Below are 24,939 nucleotides of genomic sequence, written 5' to 3'. Positions count from 1 at the left end.
GATGGGAAAGGTGGACATTCTCAAAAGAGAAAGATGATACACCCCACCTGCCCTCGTTTATCAGGGGTCTCAGGAAGTTTCCAGAATCATGACCAGGCCCACCTGTCGACTTTTGACAGCCTAAAGACATCAGGGGGCGTGTCTTGTTCAAGTGCCCACTAGGTCTTGTTCAAGTGCCTGGATAACTAGGTCTCTTGGGCCCATGCTGACCAGTTCTAATTGGAACCTGTTCACAGACTATGGTAAGGGGAGATTACCCTTATCTCCCCGAGTTCTGGGATCTGGTCTGTCACAAAAGTCTCCCCACTTTGGGGTCACTTAAGTTCCTTTTTTTGGCATTTTGGACCTGCATTTCTCCTGCAGATAAAAGACTGTTTGCTGAGGAATAGAACATCCTGTGGACTCAAACCAGGCAGGGCTGCAGGTGAACTGCTTAGCATGATTCCAGCAACTAGAGAGGCTGAGACAGGAGGAATGAAAGTTCTGAGGACATCTTCAACAACTTAGGGAGACCCTCTCTTAAAAATATAAAAAGGGCTGAGGATGTAGCTCAGTGGTAAATCACCCTGGGTTAAATGTACAGCACCCACAAAACACACAAAAAAGAAAAAGACTTGCGCACTTGGCAATACGCACGACCAATATAGCCCATTTAAAGAGAGAAGAATTTATTATCATTAATAGATACTTTAAGTTCCTGCAGATGATGAAGCGCTTCCGCCCTCTGCTGGAGGAGTACCGGAGGGACAGCTGCTCAGTGGGACTCAGGGACTCCCAGGCTGGCCTGCTAACCCTGGATGACAGGGAAGGGGCCACGACCCCTCTACCTTCATGCAGGCGTGAAGATCTTCCAGGAAGCGAGGGGGTCACCGCGGGAACCCAGTCTCAGGGCCCAGCGAGATGGGCCTGTGGGCAGGGAGCAGCAGGGCGGCCCTGCGTCTTGGGGGGCCGCTGCGGGGCGAGGTGGCCAGGCCCACTGGGTGGGGGCAGCACCAAGGGGAGGGAGTTGCTGCCCCGCTCGTGCCAGCGCAGGTCCAGGATGGGATAGAGCTTGCCCTGGAAGTCGGCCTGGAAGGTGTAGAGCGGCCGCAGGTCCTCCGGGCGGTCGGCGTCGAAGAAGGTGAGCTCCCCCTGCTCGTAGTGCAAGTAGACCCCGACGCGGTGGGGCTGGCCGGCCACGGGCAGGGGCACGCGCGGGCAGCCAAAGGCCTCGTACAGCCGGCCCTCCTTCAGGCCTATCAGCCACACACCGTGCTCGGGGGACTTGATCAGCTTGCCCTTGCGGCTGGCTGTGCCCTTGATGACCCCCAGACGCCAGTCGCTCTTGCTGCCCACCACCACCTCCCAGTAGTGGCGGCCACAGGAGAAGCCCCGGCTAGCCAGGACACAGGTGCTGTAGTCGAAGCGCTCAGGCTGGCTGGCGCGCCGCTGGGCCAGGAGCCCACACTGCACCACGGTGTTACCCTTGGAGAGCTCCAGGAGCGGGTGGGCGGTGGCAGGGTCCAGCTTGAGGGGCTCCGGGGCTGGAGGGAGACCAGAGAAGGCCTGAGGTTGAGCCACACGGAAGGCCAGACAGGTGCTGAGCTCCCCAGACAGCAGCTGAGCCCGCCCCAGGCTGTGCAGTGATCCCCGCCCAGAGGGGGCTGATGCGCCTGACAGGCCGCTGGGAGCCAGGGAGTCTGGTGAGGGAGAGGATCTGTGGGAAGGGCCTGGAAGGCTTGGAGCAAGCACCAGGAGGCGGTGGCCTTCTCCTCAGTGGTCCCCAGGAGGAGCCCCCACCAGCCCATCTTTTTGCTAATGACCTGCTAATCAGATTTCCCCGGAAGTGTGCAACCACACCCGCTGTCCACGGCAAGCTTTTTTCCCTCCTTTACATAAGCCCTGTCTTTGCCTTTGAAAGGATAAAATTGGTCTGAGCGTCCCTACACAAGAGCCTGCTCTTATAAAAGGATTCATTAAGTGACTCTGAGCTGTTTGTCAGAAACAGCCACCACTCCTTAACATCCCCACCCTCCACGTCCACTCCACAGCCCAGCCAAGTTGGGACAGCAGCCCTTCTTCACAGATGAGGGCCCTGAACCCGGAGTCCGGGCCAGCTGGGCTCCTGCTCACCACTGCCCCACCAGACCGTCCTTCAGCTCTCTGGAGCGCAGGTGCTCTCGGCTGCAATCAGTGCGCTGCTGCCAGCCCTGGTGGAAGTCCCGAGGGAGGACAGGGTAGGGCCTCACCTGGTAGAACTTTCCGGAAGAGCCTTTTCCACACAGTCAGTTTGATGTCGGCCTGGTGGAGGCCTGGCTTGAAGGAGATGGGGCTGAAGGAGCCCTCCAGGGGCCGGGCCTGCTGGAGCTCTGCTCTGTGAGCAACAGGTCACAAGATGGGCCTACCCTCCGTCCAGTGAGGGAAACCCCCAGGCGAGTCCCTCACAGTGCCCACCATTCCCTCTTGGACCTGCCTCCTTCCTACAATGGGGAACACTCCACAGTGAGGGTTCTCAGAGTGCAGGGCTGGGGACCAGCCACAAGCATCACCTGGGAACCTAGTGGAAATGCTGGTCCTAGGCCCTGCCCCAGACCTGCCAATCAGAAACTGATCACTGGGGTCACGTGATCTGTTCTGCTGCCCCCCCCCCCCCCCCCCCCCGTGGTTCTGGTGTGTGCTGATAGCTGAGAACCCCTCCTGTCTACCAAGTGACCCAGAAACCCACAAGAGCTGGAGTGGATTCCCACTCCAAATTGAGCCAGGCAGACTGTGTCTTTCATTTAAGTCCCTGCCTCCTTGCCTCACTGTCCCTAAGACTAAGGAAACTTGAGCCAGGCTGAGTGGCACACGCCTGTGATCCCAGCAGCTCGGAAGGCTAAGGCAGGAGGATCCCAAGTTCAAAGCCAGCTTCAGCAACAGTGAGGCACTAAGCAGCTCAGTGAGACCCTGTCTCTAAATAAAATAGAAAATAGAGCAGCTGCTGTGGCTCAGTGGTTGATGCCCGAGTTCAATTCTCAGTACCCCCCCCCCAGAAAAAAAACTTGAGAAAACAAGGAGATCCCCAAAATTGAGTCAGGACAGTGGGAACTGTTCATTTAATGGGAATGAAGAACCTGGATCCACTCCCTTCTCATGGTCAAGGCCCTGTCAGGCCATGGCCCACCCCACCTCATTGCCTGGTCCCCCTGCAGCACTTTACTGCTCAGCAGCACTTCTCACTGCACCCACAGTCCACACGCCACCTCACTCTCCCCCAGGGCTGTTCCCGCTCAAGGGGCCTCTGCCTGCAGCTGGAGTCCCTGGGTACCTCCTCCCCACAACCCAGCTGGAGGGAGCTGGTCCACCTCCCATCTCCAACATCCCTGAAGGCAAGGACGGGGCTGTCCCAGTTCCCCTGGGCTTGGACAGAGCCAGAGTGGGCAGATGCCTACAGGGACACTGGTCATACTGAAAGGGATCCAATGGAGAGGAGACGCCCATCCCGTAGCCACCACACCCTGGCTGACATCTCCCACAGCTGTCCTGGTTACCTGGAGGCCATGGAGTGGTACTTCTGGAAGACAAAGAGGGGCAGGTGCTGGATATGCAGAAGCCAAGCCAGGCTGTCCGGAGGGGAGGCCCCAGGACACTCCCTGTCACTCACCCGGATGAACTCATGGTGGCTCTCGCTGCCCAGCTGCTCCAGCACACGCTCCGCCTGGGCCAGCCGCTCACGCGCACCCCGGACCTGCTCCAGCTGCATGTCGAGGGAGGCCACCAGGCCTCGTGTGTGGCCCTCTACCCCCTCCAGGCAGCGGGCCTTCTCCTCGTCCACCAGGTGGTGCAGCTCCTGGAACTCGCTGCGGATCACCCAGCTGAAGACATCCGACTCATTCTGGGACAGGGAGAGGAGTCGCAGCTCAGCAGCCTGGCTTAGCTGGCTCAGTACCCTGGGCTTTCCCAACTGGGGCCAGCCTTGGAGGCCACGTGGGTTGACCCCTGCCAGGTAGTTCACGGTGTGCCCGGGACCCCTAGAGGTGGCTGATGGGGAGAGCAGCTGCTGAGGGGACCCCCAGCTCCCATTTCAAACACAGGGCTCCACTCCCACCTGTTCCTGGGGTTCTGGGCAGAACCAAGGGCCTCCCGCATATCAGGCCAGCGCCCCACTACTGAGGTCACCCTGGCCTACTTCTGCCTGTTTTAATCATTACATGTACACACAACTTCACCACGGGGTCCACATGAGAAAATGGACCTGCGTTCTCCCACCAGCGAGGGCACTCCTCTCAAGGGTAAGGAGGCAGGAGATTGCCCTCCTGCCCCTGCTCCACCCCCAGCCCCAAGGGCCCGTAGTTTAGGTAAATCAGAGCCAAGGCTCCTGGCCTCTCCAGGCCTCTGCTCCCAGCTACTGGGAGGGCACAATGACAGACTGTCAAGGTCAAGCATCAGGGGACAGGAGAGGCATGCCAAACTTTGGGCAGTTTATCTCAGGGGACTCAAGCCCTGGGTTATCTCAGCCCCAAGGGCACAGAGGATGAAAGACAACTTGGAGCCAGGCCTGACAACTGGGCAGAATTCCTCCAGGAGGATTTGCACTTTTCCCACCCCACCCTGGAATGCTTTGAACTTGGCTTTGTGTGGCAGGTATGGGTTTCTGTAAAGGACAAAGAATTAGAACTGGGCTCACTGGGGTGTGGCTTAGTGGTAGAACACTTGCCTGGCATGCATGAGGCCCTGGGTTAAAAAAAAAAAAGCCTGTCATTCCAGCAACTCAGGAGGCTGAGGCAGGAGGATTACAGGTTGGAGGCCGGCTCAGCAGTTTGGCAAAGCCTTAAGCCACTGAACTTAGTGAGACCCTATCTCAAGAAAAGGGATGTATGGGGCTGGGGTTGTGGCTCAGTGGTAAAGCGCTTGCCTAGCATGTGTGAGGCACTGGGTTCTATCCTCAGCACCACATAAAAATAAATTTAAAAAATAAAGGTCCATTAACAACTAAAAAATATTTTTTAAAAAAGGATGTAGATCAGTGGTAGAGCCCCCTGGGTTCAATCCCCAGCGCACACACACACACACACACACACACACACACACACAAAAAGAGAAGACTGGCTCTGCAGAAGAGGAGCCTGGTCCCAGGCCGGGGCAAGGGAGAGGTCACTCACAAGGATGCGGGTCCTGTTGTTCACCAGTTTGGCAGTGTGTTCATCCACCTTCTTCTGCTCTTGCTTCAGGTCAGAGAGGAGGGTGGCAAGCTCCTCCTGGAGACAAGGAGCCCAGGCCTGTGAGCAGCTGGCCACCACCCTCCCTGTTCCTCGCCCCGCCCAGGGGCTCTCTTCCTGGGAGGACCAGTGACCACCAGAGTTCCCAGTGGGGCCGGAACAGGGGCTCACTGGATGCTTTGACTATCCCTTGTCACTTTTTAACTTACATGTTTTTTTTTTTCTTTTTCCCAAACTTCTCCCTGACCTTCTTCTCCCTGATCTTCTCTCTGATCTCTCCTCCCTAATCTCATTTTCTTTGAATCACCTCTTTAAAAATCCCCTGTTGGGCTAGGGATATGGCTCAAGCGGTGGTGCGCTCGCCTGGCATGCGCCGGGGCGCTGGGTTCAATCCTCAGCACCACATAAAAATAAAATAAAGATGTTGTGTCCACAGAAAACTGAAAAATAAATATTAAAAAAATTTCTCTCTCTAAAAAAAAAGAAATCCCCTGTTCCCATGCTGGGCAGAATCACAGCCTTTGGGACAGGAGTCCCCTTGCTTCTCCTTTGCTAGCAAAGCAATAAGCCTTTTTCCTTTTCCTCAAAACCATGTCCTCATTATTGGATTGGCATCAGGGACAAGGCCAAGGTTTTGGCACCAGGACCAGGGCTAGCCAGGTACCTTGACCCCTAAATAGGTAAGAGTATTCAAGAACACTCCGCAGCAGCAGCAGGAATTGCCCGGGTGGAGAAGATCCAAGGGCACTCCTCGCTGTGACCCGAAGCTTCTCTCTGAGACAGTACAGTTACCCAAAGTCACTGTACCCCATCTGAGAGCATCGAGGGCCAACCCGAAGCCAACGCTCCTTGCACTAAACGCTGCCTGCTGGGGAACTACCAGTAAGTTCCTGGTCACCAGCATGTCCAGAAGTAGCCCTGGATCAAGAGTTGTCACAAAGAGGCTGGCCCCAGTGAGACCAGCTCTAGGGCCAATGGTGCTCGAGTGGCCCAGGTTGAACCTGGGGACTCCCACACCCTGTGGGCTCCAGAATCATCCCAGCAGCCTTGGGCCAGCCTAGATTTGGGGCTAACACACACTCTTCTGGGCTGCACTGGCTCAGCCCTGTGGTGCCAACCAGGACCCCTGCACCACTGTCTGGATCCTGGTCTGTGCCCAGGAGCCACACAGGGCCTTTGGCTTCCATCATTCCCAAGCACAAGTAAGAATGAAGCAAGTGTGTGGTGCTCAGATAGTGTCCTTGCTCTGGATGACAAGTCCACAGAGCTCTTGGTGGTTGGAGAAGGCAGTCCTGTGGTCACCCTCCTGAGGCAGAGAGACTGGGCCAGAGGGGGAGGACACAAGGCAAATCAGTAACTGCAAGGATCAAAAGCAGGAGGAACAGAACACCTGAAGGGGTCCGGTGGGCGCCACCAGGTTGCACCTGTGCTGCAGGAGGAGTCTTGGGAGTGGAAGATCCCACACCCACACCTGGAGCTGAGCTGGGCCACCCTGGCCAGGGAGGACCCCCGCCCAGCCATTTCCTTCCCCACGCCCACGCCTGCTCTGTTGACCTCAACAATTCCCACCCCCAGGCTGCAGGGACCCCAGGCCATCTCACCTGAGGCCCTCCACTCCCAATGCTGACCTCCTCCTCCCCAGGCCACACTCAGCCTCGTCTACTCCTGTCACCTCCTCAGGGCCCTCCCAGATGCCCTCCTGCCGCACCCACCCCACCAGCTGCCCCCACGTCCTCCTGTCCCTCAGCCTCACACTCCCATCTGCCCTCCAGCTGCAGGTGTCTGGCCTTGTCACCACCCTGCTTCAAACCCCAGGGCCACCCACGACAGCCTCTGAACAGACTCCAGGCCGCTCTCCAGGCCCCCCCCCCGCCCCCCCGCCCCCCCTCACGCCCCTCCAGCTCTATGGAATGACTTCTGTGGCCTCTGGGGAGCCCTGGGATACACCTCCTGGCCCTCTGGATGCGTCCTCGTGCCTGGGATGCTCCCTCCTCCCCTGCCTGGCCTTGTGGTACTGGTCTCAGGTCAGCAGTGCACCTCCTCCAGGAAGCCCTGGCCAGGAGACCTCAGAGCTCCCCGCAGACCCCGATGGGCTCCCAGACAGAGGCCAGCGCAGCTCCGAGCACAAGTAGGTGGACTTGTGACCAGTCAATATGAGGGGACAGGAGGGGCGGGCAGACACCTGGCCAGTCCTGGACATGTTTCCCATTCGTCTCCCAGGGTTGAAGGGGCAAAGACACACTGCCCAGAGCAGCCAACCTGGATCCCCGGCAGCCCTCATGCCTCTGCCCACCCCCTCACTCCCGCATCTTGCCATCCACTGCCAGCCGCTGTGCTAAGCACCCTCCTTCCTGCCCGTTCTTGGTCTCCAGCACTGGAATGAAGGCCTGGGCTGGGAGTAGGGTTGGGGGCAGGGCGCTTGCCCAGCATGAGTGGGGCCCCAGTTCCTGGGGGAAACCTGACCTGGATTTGGTTCTAGACTCACAGTTTACAAGCTGCGTGACCTTGGGTAGCACCCTCCCCTCCTCTGATTCTCAGTCCTAAATACAAGAGAATCCCTCTAAGGAGCGAGGGGGGCCGGGCAAAGGGAACTGCCTCTGATCAACATAGTGACCTAAGATGCTACTGTCATTACTCATCTCAAAGACGGTCTGCAAATCCAGAGAGAGGGTCCACCAGGGCCGGAATTCAGATTCAATAAACACACCATGAGCATCCGTCACATGCCAGGCACGGTACACACCAGGGAGGAAACGGTCTCTGCCTGCACGCACCTGGGCATGCAAGCAGAACACTCTAGAAACAAACCAGGGCACAGAGGAGAAGCGGAGAAATGGGCTGCACGTGGCAGCTGGGGGCTGCGATCCCCAGGGCAGAGCTGCAGGGGACTACGTCCTGACCTTGCCAGGTGGTGGCACCAGCGAGCACAGGAGCGGGGCTCCTCAGTCCCCTGCTCCCCACCACCCCAGCAGCCTCCCCTCGCACCTTCATGCGGCTGTAGACAGTGGAGACGGGCGTGACCCGGTGGTGCTGGTGGGAGCCCAACAGGCCACAGAGGCCACAGATGAGCTCCTGGTCCTTCTCACAGAAGAGGCTGAGTGGGTTTCGGTGGTGGGGGCAGACGGTGGGCTCCGGGTTCCCTGGGAGCCGCAGGGCTTCGATGACCCGAGCCAGGGAGACGTTGAGGGGGGAGCTGCTGCCATCTACCGCCTGGCGGCACACGGGGCAGCGCAGCTCCGAGGCCAGGTGCTGGGAGAGGGACAGCAGGCAGCCCTGGCAGTAGGAATGGCCGCACTGCAGCACCAGGGGCTCCTTGAAGACCTCCAAGCAGATGGGACACTGGAGATGGTCCTGCAGCTCCGGCACACTCACCTGCCACGCCACGCACGCTGCCCGGGCTGAAACACAGCAGCCACGCTCCACTCGCCCTCCGCCTCCCAGTGCCACTGACCCTGCGGGCTGCTGGGCTCTTAGAGGGGCGCCAGTCCTGCATCCCAGGCTGACCCACTAGCAACTCAGGCCTCCGTTTCCCCGTTTCACATGTGAAACAGGGGCTTGAACCAAAAAGGTCACTTGGAGAGACAGGTTCGTCTCCACTGAGATTTGGGTAAACACGGGAGGGGCCGTCCTGCGGGGTCCCATGTACCTGGACTAGAACCGGATGGCAAAGCAAACTAAGCTCCCTCCCACCCCTTGGGTCAGTTCTGGAACTTGCTGGTAAGAAAGCTGAGTTACACTAGAGGTTCCCAAGCCCCAGGTCCAGGGATTCTGTTTCAGGGGTCTCCAGGGGGACCCAGAAAGCTGCATGTATAATGGGCGCCCTCAGACAATTCGAGAGCAGACCGCCTGGTCTCACAACAGCACTGCTCCTAAGAGCTGGGGACCTAGAAGGGCTCTGTCCCCACCTCATATCCACCCCCCAAGAAGAGTGACCAGCAGAGGGGAAAAGCAGCAGCGTGCTGCAGACCACGGAGGGCCCAACACTGCCCACCTGCTTTCTCACCGGCCACCGGGCTTCCCATGAGGACCTCACACCAGCAGCAGTGGCTGATCACGGCTCTCTTCTCCCCAGAGACCCGGGGGGCACGGCTGGATACCTGCTCCCCTGCCTGGTCTCTGCCCCTGCCCTCTTCCCCTCCTCCCCTTTCCCAGCAACACTGGGAAATGTTGTCCCAATGTCTCCAAGGTCACTCAGAATCAGGTGGAAACTGGGTCACATCACGAGACTGGGGAGGCAGCCTCTGCCGGCCACTCCGATAACCTCAGCTTTCAGGTACTGCATTGGCCAGGAGCCGGGAGGAGTGGAGGTGGAGGAGGGCGCACCTCCACACCCACCAGCCCCAAACAGGGCCAGACACACGCTGTGACCGGCTGCTTTCTGAATCTCCCTTTCATAGCCTTTTGAAAGTGTTTTAATTTGCTTAGATTTTTAAAGTGAGGTGTAATTTAATAAAATCTATAAATCCTAACCAGCAGTTTGCTGTACATCTCGCACACATACATTTACTCGGAAGATCAAGGCGACCATTCCCAGTACCCAGGGGCTCCCTATGTCTCCTCCCGGCCAGCACCTGAACAAGGATAGCGCCATCCTGACTCGTACGTATCCTCTTGGGGCCCGTTTCGGAATTTCATAGACAAGTCACACAGAATTGTAGTATTTTACATCTGATTCTTTCAATATCGCTCAATTATGAACCTACAAAATATGAGGTCTTCCAAGGTTTTAGAAGATCAGTGATTTTTTATTTATTTATTTTTTTGTTACTGGGAATTGAGCCCAAGGACATTCTATCACTGAGCTACATCCCAGTTTTTTATTTTGCAACAGGGTCTCACTAAGTTGCCCAGGCTGGTCTTGAACTTGAGATCCTCCTGCCTCAGCCTCCCAAGTGGCTGGGATTCCAGACATGAGCCACCACACCGGCAGAAACTGATATTCTATGATGCAGTTAATGAATATTATGGTTACCATATTATTACGTGGGTATGGGGGAATGTTAATTGGAAAAGACAGGAAGAACAGACTCAGTCTCAACAAGGTCTGAGCTCCAGGTTTGCCAGTGGGGTGAGGTCTCCCCCTGACCAGCAAGACCAAGGCCTGGTACAGGCAGGAGAAGGCTCATTGTATTTAACTCAACAAATATTTGTTGAGCACCTGTGATGTATCAAACGCTGATCCGGGAATTCAGGACTTAGCAGAAAGCAAGACCTTCTGGAGTGTCTCATCCAGAGGGCGGGGGGCTAGAAGGCCATACACACACCATCAATGCCACGCAGGAAGTAAACAGTGGTGAACACAGGGAATGAAGAGGCGCTTGTGTGGAGGACTATTTTAGAAAAAGGCAGGGCGGTGTCTTTGAAGAGGGGACAGTTGAGCTTGTTGAAAGGAAAATTCCTTAGGCCAATTAAGCTTAGTAGAATTCACCAGAGCAAACCAAAACAAAAACAATCTGTGAACCCAGCCTCTCTCAGAGCAGGTTCTGGGAACTCCAACCACCAATGTCACCTGACAGCATTTGTGGGATAACAGAAGTGAGACTTAGAAAACAATGGGCTACTCACCTCGTCACAGCTTATCAAGTTAAATCTGTACACAGCTTTATTAGTTAAAATTGGCTGCAGCACCTCCTACAACCAACCAAAACTTGCTACTATGACTAAACATTCAACATTGGTTTGGTCTTATGGCCTAGAGCCGGCGCCCAGCTCAAGTTCACAGCCTCCCACAACAAGGTGAAGGATAAAAAGAAGCCAGCCGCCTGAAAGGCTGCAGGAGTGCAATCCAGGCAATGGGCTAGAAAGTGCAAAGGCCCTGAGGCCACAAAGAGCTTGGTATTTGTGAGACACATGATAGAGGGAACCTGGGTAGCAAAAGCCTAAGGCAGAAGGAACCTCAGGAAATGAGGTCAGAGGAGTCAGCAGGAAGGGTCAGGGCAAAGGTTTGGATTTCACATTAAGGGCAGTGGGAACTACTGGATAGATTTTGGTTTTGTTTTGTTTTGTTTTGTGAATGCCAGGGATTGAACTCAGGGGCACTTGACCCCTGCGTCACATTCCCAGCCCTATTTTTTATTTTTCTAAGAGACAGGGTCTCACAGAGCTGCATGGTGCTTTTTTTTTTGGGGGGGGGGGTTCTGGGGGTTGAACCCGGGGGGGGGGGGGCTTAACCACTGAGCCACATCCCAGTCCCTTATTTTTATATTTTATTAGAGACAGGGTCTCACTTAGTTGCTAAAGGCCTTGCTAAATTGCTGAGATTGGCTTTGAATTGGTGATCCTCCTGCCTCAATCCTGAGCCACTGGGATTACAAGTGTGTGCCACCGCGCCTGGCCAAGATGTTTATTTTCGTAGTGATTTATACTTTCAAAACAGCATGGTGGCTGCCACACAAGATACTGGATCACAGGGCCTTGAGCACCTGGTGGATGGATGGTGATGTCAATGGCTGATAACAACACTGGATGTAGAGCAAGCTGGGCACGGTGGTGCACACTTCTAAGTCTAGTGATTGGGTGGCTGAGGCAGGAGGATCACAAGTTTGAAGCCTCAGCAACTTAATGAGACCCCGTTTCAAAAATAAGGGCTGGGGAGTAGCTTGGTGATAGAGCATCCCCTGGGTTCAATCCCCAGTACAAAAAGGAAAAGAAAAGAAAAAAAAAAAAAAAAAAAAAAGGAGACGGGGAAATCTGGGGCCAGATGCCTGAGTAGCTCAGTGGTCTGCAGATGGCCGGCCAACGGAATCACATGCAGCCTTGTTAAATAGATTGCTGGGTCTCGCCCCCAGAGGGTGTTTCAGGAGTACCCGGATGGGACGAAAATGTGCATTTCCAAAAAGTTTCCTGGCAACACCGATGCTGCCAGTGTGGGGATCATACTTTGACCTCACACTTCTGTCACTGAAACAGGCCACTGGAAACAGAATCCTGGAACTCTGGAGTTCGGAAGAGGCCCTCTTCTGGCTGGGTACATATGGTTAGGAACTTCCTATGTTAAAATCTGTGGGGGGGCTGGGGATGTGGCTCAAGCGGTAGCACGCTTGCCTGGCATGCTGCGGCCCGGGTTCGATCCTCAGCACCACATACAAAACAAAGATGTTGTGTCCGCCGATAACTAAAAAAATAAATATTAAAAATTCTCTTTCTCTCTCCCTCTCTCACTAAAAAAAAAAAATCCATGGGGATGGTTGGAATCCCTCAGAGATTGAAAAAATAGAATGGGATGGCCAGGAGTCCAAGGACTGGCCTGAGGTTGCTAATAGTTAGAGGTCAGGAAGAAGAAGAGACTGAGCAGGGCCAGTGAAGCAGAAAGAGGTGTGGTGCCCGGGAAACTGTGGGAGGCAGTAGGGCCCCAAGATACCCACGCTCTGATTCCTGTAGTCTGTGAATGTTACCTTCTATGGCAAAAGGAACCACCCTGCAGAGGTAAATCAGGTCTATAACCTGGGCCCAGTCTAATTACATCAGCTTTTAACAGAAGAGAACTTTGAACGGCTGAAGTCAAGAGAGAGATGCAGAAGAAAAAGAGGCAAGAGCCCAACCATTGTAAGAAGTGGCTGCACTGTCGCTGCTTCTGAAAAAAAGCCACACACATGCTGGGACTGAAGGGAGGATTCTAGCAGTTAAGGGTGGCCCCTGGCTGACAGTCAACAAGGAGACAGACCTCAAATCCAGAACCTCAGGGATCTGGATTCTGCCAACTATGTGAAGGAACTTGGAGGTGAACTCTTCCCTGGGTGTCCAGTAAATAATGCAATCTTCCTAACACCTGGATCTCAGCTCTAGGAGACCAAACTCAACTACTCAGCCAAGAGATGTCTGATGCATCTGGCCACAAGAGCATGTTTTTTGTTTTTGTTTTCCTTGCTGGCCAGGTCTCGGTGAAAGTGGTATTAAAGAGGATTGAAAAGAAACCGCAGGATGAGGATGAGATGGTAAGTGAAAAGACCTTTACAGCCACTCTTGGAGTAGTTATTCCCCAAAGGGCAGTAGGAGGGAACAAGGGGACAAAGGCTTTGTTCACGTTTCCCCAACTCCTGGGATAAAGAAGGCAAGAGGGAAAGGACCCAAGGAATGAGGGATCAGATCAAGGGTTCATCCTCCTTTGTGCCGCGAAAGAGATTTCGAGGACTCTGTGACAGCATGAGAAATTATCACCACCCCTCACCCCCTGCCAAGAACAGGGGGTACTACCTTAGTCTTGGCCAGGGCCTGAATTTCTCCAGAACATGAGGCCATATTTCTGGAGCGGCCTCCCCAGCCTGCCCTGGCCGTGTGCGCCACCCAGGCTCCCAGTCGCGTCCTCCATCCTGTTGCCTGTGCTCCCCCACGTGCGCCGCCACCCACCTGCACTAAGTGGTCCACCGAGTTCTTCCCTGCGGACCGACACATGCCCCACCGCGTCCCCATAACCTGCTCCTCTGGGCTGCGCCCAGTCGCGCCAGGTGTCCTCGCCAAGCTCCGTGCCGCCCACCACGCCCCCCATGCTCTGCGCGCGCTGTCACATTCCCGCCAAGTCCTCGCGAGCCCCTGTCACGTGCCCAGTGGTGTTCCGCGCTCTCTTCACGTGCCCCACGCCCCCGCGCGCCCTGATCGTGCGCCCGTGGTGCTCTGCGCGCCCATCACGTGCCCCACGCCCCCGCGCGCGCCCTTATCGTGTGCCCGTCGTGCTTTGCGCGGCTGTCACCCTCCCTCCAGGCCCTCGCGCGTCCCCTGCACGTGCTCCGCCGTTGGCCCGTGAGGTTCCTGCCGCGTGCAGGCCGTTGGCGGCGGTTGTTCCCCGGCAATGAGCAACTTCTCGTGGCCCCAGAACGGAACGCCGCCGTCGGGAGCGGCCTGCGGGGTACGAGGGCGCGGTGGGCCGCCCTTGGAACCTCCGGAACCTCAGAGCCCCGGCCAGCGGGCAGCCTGGGGCGGGCTGAGGGCTCGCGCGGCGCGCAGGGCTGGCGGCGCGGACATGGGGGGCAGCGCCCGGAACCCGGGAGGCCTGGAAGGGGACGACGCCCCCGGCCAGGTAGGGCCTAGGACGCCGCATCAGGGTCTAGGGTGGTCTGGGGCTCTGAGGTCTGCCTCTCTCACTCTCCCAGTCGCCCTACCAGCGCCTGAGTCAGAGGATGCTGGACATTACCGGAGACCGGGGCGTGCTGAAGGACGTCATCCGAGAGGGCACCGGGGACCTGGTGACACCTGACGCCTCGGTGCTAGGTACGGGGGCAGGGCTGTCCTGTGTTCTCGGACTGCATTTCCTTTGGGGAGAAGGAGGCCACGTGTTTCTTTGTTGTTTTTAATTTATTAATTTTTGAGTGCACTCTCTAAGGGGACCGTGAAGGATGCCATGTGCCCTCTGCGTGATGCCACCCTGAACGCGGAGCGCGCCAAGGCGCAAGAGTGGAACTCTGAGCCTCGGGGCCCAAGAGCCGCGTCCACAACGCCAAGAGTCCCCTGTGGCTCGGGGTCTCGAGCAGCTCGGGGTCTCGAGCAGCTCCAGCTCACGCAGTCCTGTGTTCCCGTGGAGTAACTCTGCACACTCAGGGTCATGCTGGTGAGGGTGCCTTGCGGGTTTTCCTCACCACTCTCTTCTGTCCTAGTGAAATATTCTGGATATTTGGAGCACATGGACAAGCCTTTCGATTCTAATTGTTTCAGGAAAACTCCGCGACTAATGAAACTTGGAGAAGGTAAGTTCAGACTGGGAGCAGGAAAAGAAGGCGCACAAGGTTTTAGGAATGGGAAACTGTCCAAAGCCCAGGTTCTTACAGTTGGTTTTTCTGAGGCTGTCTTTTAGTGAACCAGCCATGTTCTGTTTCCCATTTCCCCTGAAGACCCAGCTTTCTGGGTGGTGGCTAACTGGCGAGATTATCTTCGAATCCTAACCTACCCCCACTTACCCATTGGGTACATATCCTTGTTCATTTGTTAAGTAAACAGTCCATGGATGCTTGCTTGCCACCACAAGTACCAAAATAAATAAAAGTTTGTACTCAGATAATGAGGCCATTACTGCTATTAAGAACTTCCATGTGGCAGAGATTGATTTACATTAAGACAATTAGGTCGAACTGGCTGAGGGCCTGGAAGGTATGTGCAGTGTTGTGGGTGCGGTTGATGAAGGCATGAGTAGTTTCAGCTGGGAGGATCACAGAAGGATTCATGGAAGAGGGCATTCAAAATTAGCTCTTAACTTTGAGTAAGTTAGGGGTAGAATCTGAACATGGGGTGAGGAGGCAGACACAGCAGGAAGAAGGAGCCAGAAGGAAACATAGATGCCAGAATACTGCTGAGTGGGGAGAAGCTGGAGTTTGGGAATGGGAGGGGCACAGGAAGCAAGGCTGACCGGCAGCTGGGACCACAATGCAGAAGGCTTGGGGTATGGACTTGGAAGGGGGAAGAGATGATGGTATTGAACAGGATGATGGGTGAGCTTGAAGTGAGTTCTCTGTCCCTTCTTTCAGACATTACCCTCTGGGGTATGGAACTGGGTCTTCTGAGCATGCGGAGAGGGGAGCTGGCCAGGTTTCTGTTCAAACCAACCTATGCCTATGGAACGCTGGGCTGTCCTCCCCTGATTCCCCCCAACACTACTGTCCTGTTCGAGATCGAGCTGCTTGATTTCCTGGACTCAGCTGAGTCAGACAAGTTTTGTGCCCTTTCAGCTGTAAGTTCTTGAGTACAGGTGCCAACACTTTCCGGAAGGAGGGATGAGTTTGTTTGGGTGGTCCTCCTAGCTAGCCCGCCGACCTTGATTTTGGGAGTCCAGATTCCCCCAGGCTTCCTGCATGGTGATAGTGGAAGAGGACTTCACCTCCTAGTCTCCTCCCTCTGAGATAAATGTGTGGGGCCACCTCTGAGATAAATGTGTGGGGCCAAGGTATGGATATGGGTTCGCAGGTTGAGCTGATCACTCATTCACCCTTTGCCTGGATTTCCTTAAAAGACAGGGAATAGGGGCTGGGGATGTGGCTCAAGCAGTAGTACACTGGCCTGGCATGCGTGCGGCCCGGGTTCAATCCCCAGCACCACATACAAAGATGTTGTGTCCCATGAAAACTGAAAAATAAATATTTAAATTCTCTCTCTAAATAAAAGAAAGACAGGGAACGGATTTTTAGCACTGTTTGTTTTCCAGGGAGTCAGGCATTGGTAGCTTATAACTAAGGTGACTATAATTTATGATCCTGTTTAGGGCACTGGAGAGTGAAAAAAGGCACTGGTAACTGGGCAAGATAATCGGACATCAGGCGTAAGCTGGGATGAGTGGTTACTTATCTTTTTTTTTTTTTTTAAGTACCAGGGATTGAACTAAGGGGCAGTGGACCATTGAGCCACATCCCCAACTTTGTTTTTTATTTAGAGCAGAGTCTCACTGAGTTGTTTAGTGACTTGTTTTTTTTCCTGAGGCTGGCTTTGAACTCCTTCTGCCTCAGCCTCCTGAGCCGCTGGGATTATAGGCATGCACCTCTGCGCCCAATGTAACTTAAGTCTTGACCTTATCCTGTAGCCTCCTGTTAACCCCTTCTGGTAGATGCTGGGCTTAGGTCCTGTCAGCAATCATACGCACTGTCTTTACCATGTGGCACACTGCATACATGCCCTTAGATGTCCTTCCCAGGTTTTGCGTTTCCATATGATACGGAATCTCCATAAACTGTCAAGAGCTCCAAGTAAGAATTTCACTTTTTCTCATCTTCCACAGAGTATAAGTTTTTGGAGGTGCCTGGGACCCACCTCAGGTAGTGATGTAGGATCTCGGGGGGGGGGGGCGGAGAAGAGGCTTTGCAGGTGATTTTGTGTGTGTGTTTGTGTGCGCACGCACGTATGCGCTGGGGATTGAACTCGGGGGGTGCTCTACCACTGAGCCACATCCCTATCCCTTTTTATTTTTTACTTCGAGATGGGGTGTTTCTCAGTTGTCAAGACTGGCCTTGAACTTGCTCACCTCCTGCCTTAGCTTCCTAAATCTCTGGGATTATAGGCTGGTGCCACCACACCTGGCTTCTGTGGGTGATTCTGACACTTGGGATCATGACCACAAAGACCACCAGAGCTCTGAACAAACCAGGAGCTGGTGAAGCTTGCTGGACAGGTGCTGCTGTGAGCCCGAGTCCATGCTGGGTGAGCTCCGTCGGTTCTTAAGGCTGTGGATGCTGTTGCCTCAGTGAGCGTCTCGAGGTCAGCTGCTGCGGTTTCCCTCTGGCTCTAGCCTGGAAAATAGGCCAGTAACCTCTCGCAGCCTCTGTTGGGATGACTTCTGCACACATGGAGGACTCAACAGGATTCACAGTTTCCGTGGTCCCGGCTGCAGTGCACTTGTATTGTAGCATTGTGGCTTTTGACTTCCTTACTGGGGATTCTTTTCTTTGATCCTCAGGAGCAGCAAGACCAATTTCCTCTTCAGAAGGTACTCAAAGTGGCAACAACTGAAAGGGAGTTTGGCAATTACCTTTTCCGCCAAAATCGCTTCTATGATGCCAAAGTGAGGTATAAACGGGTAAGGATGCTTTGAAAGTTAAATGTAAATCTCGAAAACTTCATTGCTTAAAAAGCATAAAAACGTGTGTCTTTCCCTGCTCTTTGTGAGCAGCTGTTAAGAAAAATCTTGAAGAAAGTCCTCGTGACGGGGGTTATTGACTGGGAGATGTGGTGATGTTGTGTGTTTTGGTCTCCCTCTGGCACATGGGTGTCGTTAGGTCATGGAAATTTGTTATATAACTATCCACTTATTTTTGCGCTTACCTGTGGGTATACTTTATTTAGAAGTTGAAAATATTCGATCCCATTGTCTAAAAAAAACTAAAGTCAATTAATTTTTAAGAATCTCCTTCCCGGTTTGCCATCCTCCTACCTGGCTTCTGTACCCTGGTTGCCTTCTGCACTTCCTATCCCTCTGTTGGTGGAGATGGCACTGCTCTCTGGGCTCATTGTCTTCTCACCAAGCTTCTGAGGATGATGGTCCCCGTGCAGGTTATACTGACAGCAGTTTTCTGCAACCTTTTCTGCATCATTCATTCAACAAACAGTAGGAGCACTTTCCATGCGCCAAACTGTACCCCAGTCTCTGAGGCAAACAAGGTAGTCTAGGCATTCTGACCCTGTCCGTTGGCATACTGAGCCTAGGCTATGAAGGATTTGCATCTAGTGGAAAGCAACAGAATCCTGAAAAACAGTACTTTGAAAGCTGGAAACTTAATTTTTATGTAAGGGAATAGTGAAGGAGGCAGTGCAAGGCTGGTGTAGCAGTCACATGGTCACAGGGTGCCAGCCTCCTCTGTATGCTTACCCACCCTCCTCTGTGTCCTTGCCCACCCTGGAATGTCTTGGTTGTCTTTTTCCTCTTAAGAAGGTCACTCAGTCTTTAGGTCACAAGGTTATCATGATTGTAAGAAGGGAGGGGAGGAGAGTATGGTGTGTATTTACCTTAAGAGTATTCCAGGGGCTGGAGCTGTGGCTCAGCAGTAGAGCACTCACCTAGCACGCGCGAGGCCTTGGGTTCGATCCTCAGCACCACATAAAAATAAATAAAACAAAGGTATTGTGACCAACTACAACTAAAAAATGAAAAATATTTTTTAAAGTATTCCAGAAATCTCCCCAAGACTTCTGTCACTGCCTGCCTGGTTTGTGGCACACACCTGTAATCTTAGCAACTCAGAAGCCTAAGGCCCAAGATTGACAAGAGGTGGTAACTCCATGGTAAAGTGCCCCTGGGTTCAACCGCCAGTACTGCACACACAAATAATAAATACAATGAAAATATACATCTGGGGCTGGGATTATGGCTCAGTGGTGGAGCACTTGCCTAACACCTGTGAGGCACTGGGTTGTATCCTCAGCACTACATAAAAAATAAACAAAATAAAGGTATTGTGTCCATTTATAACCAAAATATATTTTTAAAAATATATTTCTGGCCAGACCCACGTTATATATATATATATATGGGAACTGGGAAACTGCAGTGGTAGGGATGGAATTCAGGGCCTCGTGCATGCTAGGCAGATGTTCTAACACTGAGCTACGCCCCTGGCCTAAAATGTTTTTTTTTTTTTTAATATTTTTAGTTTTAAGTGGACACAATATTTTTATTTTTTTTTTTATGTGTTGCTGAGGATCTAACTCAGTGCCTCATGCATGCTGGGCAAGCGCACTACCACTTGAGCCACATCTCGAGCCCCCTAAAATGTTTTTTAATTAGCATGTTGTTTCATAGAATGAGTTGGCAGTGTCAAACACTGGGAAGTAGGTATTGGGCAAAATCTGCTGCATCAGGCATATGTGAGTGTACCCCAGCAAGGGGAGGGAAGAGGACATCACATGCTGCCACTTTAGAGTGTGAGGTGGACTTGGAAGGTCCAGGCAGCCTCGTGGAGAGGTCGATGTAGTACTTGGAAGCTCCTTGAGCCGCCTACTTCAAGCAGCCCCTCCTCCCGAGCCTGACCCCTGAAGCTTCCCTGGTGACGCTGTGTGCTGCCTTCTCCACGGTCTGCGCTGGTGAATGATCTCTTGCCTTCTGACGTTGGCTTCTCAATACAGAAGTTGAGGCCGTAGCCCTCGCTGTGGGTCTCCTGATGATGGGTTATCATTTTCAAAGTTGGCATTGGGTTTGTGTTGTTGAGGGTGTGTAACCGTTGCCTCTTGCTGAGCTGAGAGGTTTCTTATCCTCCGTCCAGTTCTTCTGCAGCCTCCCCTCTGTGTCCCTCAAGTCGCCTCTTTGTTGCTTGGTTCTCCATCTTCCTTTCACGTCTTTTCCCGAATTCTCTTGGCCGTTCCTAGCCGCAGGGAAGGCCAGCAGATGCACTCTGTGGTGTCCCAGCAGAGGATCTGCTGCTGTGGAAGGAGGGAGGATGGCTGCCGGAGGGCTCCTCTCCCTAGAGGCTGTCCTTGAGTGGCTGCTGAGATTTGAAAGAAGCATCTGGAAGCTGATGGACTTCAGGGCCTGGCAGGGCACACTGGAGTCTGGCCAGTGGCAGCTGCACACCTAATGTGCGTAAAGTGCCGCAGCTTCTGTCTGGCACGTGCGCCTAGCCGCAGTGCTGCCGGTGGGAGTGAGCAGGGGAGCAGGTCAGAGCCTCACCATCTACTGCTGACTGTCCTGTCCGTCAGCCACCTGTCACCCACATCACACCTGCCCCAGCTCCATCCTGTTCCTGGATCAAGAGCCTCTTTTCCATTTCTTCAAAAAATAGACCACCTGATTCCTGAGGTGGTAGCCACCTGGATGGATAGGAAGCGAGAAGGCCCTATCTGCCCTTTCTCAGCTCCATCTCTGCCCCCTCAAAAGTTCTGCTTCTGATTCCATCAGTTCCCGGCTCCTTGGGCTCTGAGCTTTGGGTTGGCCACTGACACCCAGCTGTTGCCCCTCTCCTGGCCTTTGCTCTTGGTGGCACAACTTCCTTACTCCTCAGAGTTGGACGAGAGTAGAGGACCTGTGCTGCTGGCCCTGCTCAGAGCCAGAAGTTTGAGCTGCTGTTTGTTAGAATTTCCTGACTTTTACTCGTGGACCTCTGTGTCCTGCAACCTTGCCGAGCTCCTGTTTTCAGCTCCTGGGTTCCAGTGTGTGAGATGCTCCTCTCCCCCCTGCAGGCCTTGCTGCTTCTCCACCGGCGCCTGGCTCCCCCTGAAGAGCAGCACCTGGTGGAGGCGGCCAAGCTCCTTGTTCTCCTTAACCTGTCTTTTGCGTACCTGAAGCTAGACCGACCCACCATGGCCCTGCGCTATGGAGAGCAGGCTCTGATCATTGACCAAAAGAATGCCAAGGCCCTCTTCAGGTGTGGACAGGTGAGCTGGGGACAGATGCCAAGAAAAGGGGCAGCGTGCTCAGCTCACTCGCTGCCGGGAGGCCCCCTTCCCAAGTGAGCTCTGAAAGCTCTGCGCTGTCCCACAGGCTTGCCTCCTCCTGACCGAGTACCAGCAGGCCCGGGATTTTCTAGTGCGAGCCCAGAAGGAACAGCCCTTCAACCATGACATTAATAACGAGCTGAAGAAACTGGCCAGGTGAGACTCTGTCAGCAGGAATGTGACCACAGGTGGAGTGAGATGGAGCTATCTTTCTGGTCCAGCCACCTGGGTGGAGGCCTGGCTGGTGACCATTTGGGAGGCAGCCCCATCTAGAGCTGGTTTTCTGAAGTGCTCAGTGCCCTACACCAGCATTCCCTGGTAGGAATGGGGACCAACTGCCAAATAAGACGTCATCATTTCTTATTTTCCTGTGCCCCACCCTGCAGATAAGCGCCCCCTAGAAACATGGGGCAGTATAATTTTTTCTCTGGGACTAGGGATTGAACCCTGGTGGTATGTAACCAGTGAGCTATGCCCCCAGCCCTTTTTATATTTTATTTTGGGACAGGGTCTCACTACATTGCTAATGCTGGTCTCAAACTTGTAATCCTCCTGCCTCAACCTCCCAAGTCACCGGGATTACAGGCATGTGACCCTGTGCCCAGCAACCCGTATAATCCTCAGTGTGTCCCATGCTTTAGACTAACTGCCCACACCACCCGAAACTCGCCCACTGTTCTCAACAGACTGTGGCATTCTGTGGGATCAGAAATGAGTATCAGGTCTGATTCTCGCCTGACTTTTGGCAACATAATTTTTCTGACTGGAAGTTGTGGGTTCATTTTGGAGAAAACTTCAAAAATATTCTCTGATAAATGAAGTCACCTAGTAAGACAGTAACTGTTTTCTAAGGTATATTTCTGTTCCTCTGCGTTGGTCAGATTCTCTACTCCTCTGTCATAACGTTCAACAGTCAACCCAGCTACTCAAACCTTTCTTGGCATTGAGTGAGGTGTGTGCATCTCTTATATTTGGATCAAAGTGTTGTATTTTAGGCCTTTTAAGACCTTCCAGAAATTGACTTTCGGAAGCATAAGAATATCCTCTCTTGTTAGATGTGGGAGTTTTGGACTCTGACAGTTCCTTAGCAGAAAATCTCAAGATAAGCTGGAAGCACTGAGTGTGAGGGGTTGCGTGGCAGGACTTGGTCAGGATCCCCATGTGGAGGGGCTTCAGCCTTCATGGCTGCCATCTTTTCAAGTGGTGGCTTTGTGTCCAAGGCTTCTAGACCGGCTGTGACCCAGCCCCTCCAGCCTCACTTGCACCCACCCCTGGTTCAGTTGAAGGCCTGTTGAGTTTTCAGCGTCTCTGTACCTGAGCAGAGAATTCCAGCCACCAGGTGCCACCTCTTACAAACTCTGTCCTCTGTCCAGTTATTACAGGGACTACACGGACAGAGAGAAGGAGATGTGCCACCGGATGTTTGCCCCTTGTGAGAACAGCTCCACAGCAGGAGAGCGCTGAAGGTAGTGGAGAGGACTGGACGCCCAGTCACCTCGGCTCTTCCCCTGTGCCCCCCAGGAATGGTGGCCTTGCACTGTTGAGTGTGGAGGGGGAGGAGGAAAGCGCCTGTGGCAGCTGAGGACACAACGCACCGTGGTGAGCCTTCTCACAGAGAAGATCACCCTGGGAAGATTAGCAAGACTTGGAGGTTAAATCTCTAGGTTTATTTGGGAGGCTGTGAGCTTAACACTTCGAAAAAAAACTTTTTTTGTGTGGTGGGGGGGATATTGGGGGTTTGAACTTGGGGGCACTCAACCACTGAGCCACATCTCCAGGCCTCTTTTGTATTTAAATATTATTTAGAGATAAAAGTCTCACTGAGTTGCTGAGGCTGGCTTTGAACTCGCGATCCTCCTGCCTCAGCCTCCTGAGCTGCTGGGGTTACAGGCCTGCGCCACCGTACCTGGCATGAGTACTTTTTTTTTTTCCATATTTTATGTTCTCCTCGTGGAGATAAAGTTTTATTAATGTGACAATTTTGCTGGGCTTCAAAGCAAAGAATCAGGCTTTTCATCTGATTTTTCCTAAGAATTTGAAAACCTCCAGTCTCACTTTGCCTCTGATACAGCTCTAAATTTGATGAAATCTAGGCGTTGAGGTGGGTAGGGTCGCGATGTGCCTCTTAAATTCTACCAACAGAACTAGAGATTGGGAAGGTGCTGGAACCAACAGCAAAATCTGTCCCAAGCACAGAGCTCCTGACGTAACAGCCCAGGGTAGATGGCGCCATGGGGACATGAGATACCCTTCAGGGCTGGTCTGCTGTTACTTAGGAAACTTGATGGAAACAAAATCACCTGCCTTTAACATCTGCTTAGCTGGGCAGATACCTCCCTCTCTCGAGAGAAGTTAAACAAGAGCAAGAGAACAGCTGTGGAGCGGCTCTGTGCGGTGGATCTAGCCTTTGTCGCTGCCTCCTCCATCTCTACAAAAGCAGCCGGAGAGGGGAGGGCGGTGAAGAGGCCCCTTCACCCTCCATGCTCGCATGCGCTCCGAGCCGCTGGTCTGCCCTGTGAGGTGCCACCACAGGCCTCGGGTAGACATTGCCTTCCTCCTGACATGCCCTTGTGACCCCAGCCTGCAGGTGTCCTGGGAGAAAGGCCAGAAGACGTTTGGCTTTGTTAATGTCCAGGAGAGATGGACAGAGGTGGCCGTTTGCCAGACAGTGCATCGGGATCCAACAGGTCCTGCCATTAGTGACTGTCCTGTCCTTCCAGGGCCCAGCCGCAAACCACATCTTGGGATACCTCCCTGGGTGACAGCCTTCCTCTCCATCTTCTGTACCTGCAACGCCTCCTTAGTCTAAGAATTTGAGGCTGGTGCTATTTAGGTGGTTTCTTAGGTGTTGCTTCTTTTTTTGGGGGTGGATAGGATAGATACCGGGGATTGAACCCAGGGCTTCTTAACCACAAAGCCATATCCCCAGCCTTTTTCATGTTTTGAGACAGAGTGTGAGTTACTTAAGGGCTCACTAAGTTGCTGAGGCTGGCTTTAAACTTGCGGTCCTCCTGCCTCAGCCTCCCAAGTTGCTGGGATTGCAGGTTGGCCACCTCACTCGTGGTATTCCTTGGTATTCCTAACTGAAGTGTTTTATCTTGGCAGCAACAGTGACCATATTTATGGCTGAACTGGCAATTGTCACATGCCCATTGTTGTTAAATGTCAGCTTTTGTTGTTGGCAGTCTCCCTGCTCCCTGTTTTCTGTTGTACTTGTGGCCTTGCCAGTCATTTAAAAGAGGCTAAAACCGTGATCATCCTGATGGCCTTGTCTTAGCCGGGCCGTTTTCAGTTGTGTCGTCGTCTCTAGATGCTGAGTGTTCTTGACTTGACGAGGTTCCTTCTGGTGGAGTGAGTGTCCTCTCAAGTGTGATCTTTTTTTTTTTTTTTTTTTTTAATTTTTTTAATATTTATTTTTTAGTTCTCGGCGGACACAACATCTTTGTTGGTATGTGGTGCTGAGGATCGAACCTGGGCCGCACGCATGCCAGGCGAGCGCGCTACCGCTTGAGCCACATCCCCAGCGCCTCAAGTGTGATCTTTGAGCCTCTGATTGAAGGAGGCTGGGTTTTTTGAGAACAGAGACCGTGTCTTTTTGTCTTTATATTTTGTAGCCCTGGGAACGGTGCCTGTGATGATTGGCCCTGTATGGGATGGTTGCACCAAGTGTAAGATGGTCAGAATGGTGTGCCCCTCCTTTCCAACACATCCGCAGGCTGCAGGCTCCGTCGGCTGGCAAGATTCTTGGTATTGCCAGTAACTCTCCACCGTCATCCAAAAAGAGGGTTACTGAAGGGCACCTGGGAGCAGCTCACAGACTCCAGGCAGGAGTGTGCACAGTACCCGGGCATGTGGAGGCCAGGCAGTGCTGAGGGCCTCGGGGACTGTCATTTCCCTCAGGCCCTCACCCACGGCAAAGAGGGCCCAG

General features: G+C 53.6%; 2 protein-coding genes across 2 annotated transcripts; one reads left to right on the top strand and one right to left on the bottom strand.

The window, feature by feature from the left end:
• Positions 1–846: 846 nt before the first annotated feature.
• Positions 847–13,662, bottom strand: Trim50 (tripartite motif containing 50). The gene is made up of 7 exons (XM_026396873.2): positions 13,524–13,662; positions 8,163–8,575; positions 5,121–5,216; positions 3,623–3,853; positions 3,510–3,532; positions 2,229–2,353; positions 847–1,523 (listed from the first exon to the last, which is right to left on the bottom strand). Exons 1-7 carry the CDS (start codon positions 13,660–13,662, stop codon positions 886–888), a joined length of 1,665 nt encoding a protein of 554 aa, XP_026252658.2. The 3' UTR covers positions 847–885.
• A 471-nt stretch (positions 13,663–14,133) lies between these two features.
• Positions 14,134–22,475, top strand: Fkbp6 (FKBP prolyl isomerase family member 6 (inactive)). The gene is made up of 8 exons (XM_026396874.2): positions 14,134–14,190; positions 14,264–14,381; positions 14,765–14,854; positions 15,629–15,831; positions 17,545–17,664; positions 20,757–20,951; positions 21,058–21,167; positions 22,385–22,475. Exons 1-8 carry the CDS (start codon positions 14,134–14,136, stop codon positions 22,473–22,475), a joined length of 984 nt encoding a protein of 327 aa, XP_026252659.1.
• The last annotated feature ends 2,464 nt before the right edge of the window (positions 22,476–24,939 follow it).

This window comes from Urocitellus parryii, chromosome 9 (assembly GCF_045843805.1).
Source record: "Urocitellus parryii isolate mUroPar1 chromosome 9, mUroPar1.hap1, whole genome shotgun sequence".
NCBI classification, from domain to species: Eukaryota; Metazoa; Chordata; class Mammalia; order Rodentia; family Sciuridae; genus Urocitellus; species Urocitellus parryii.
This window is presented reverse-complemented; position numbering and strand designations above follow the sequence as displayed.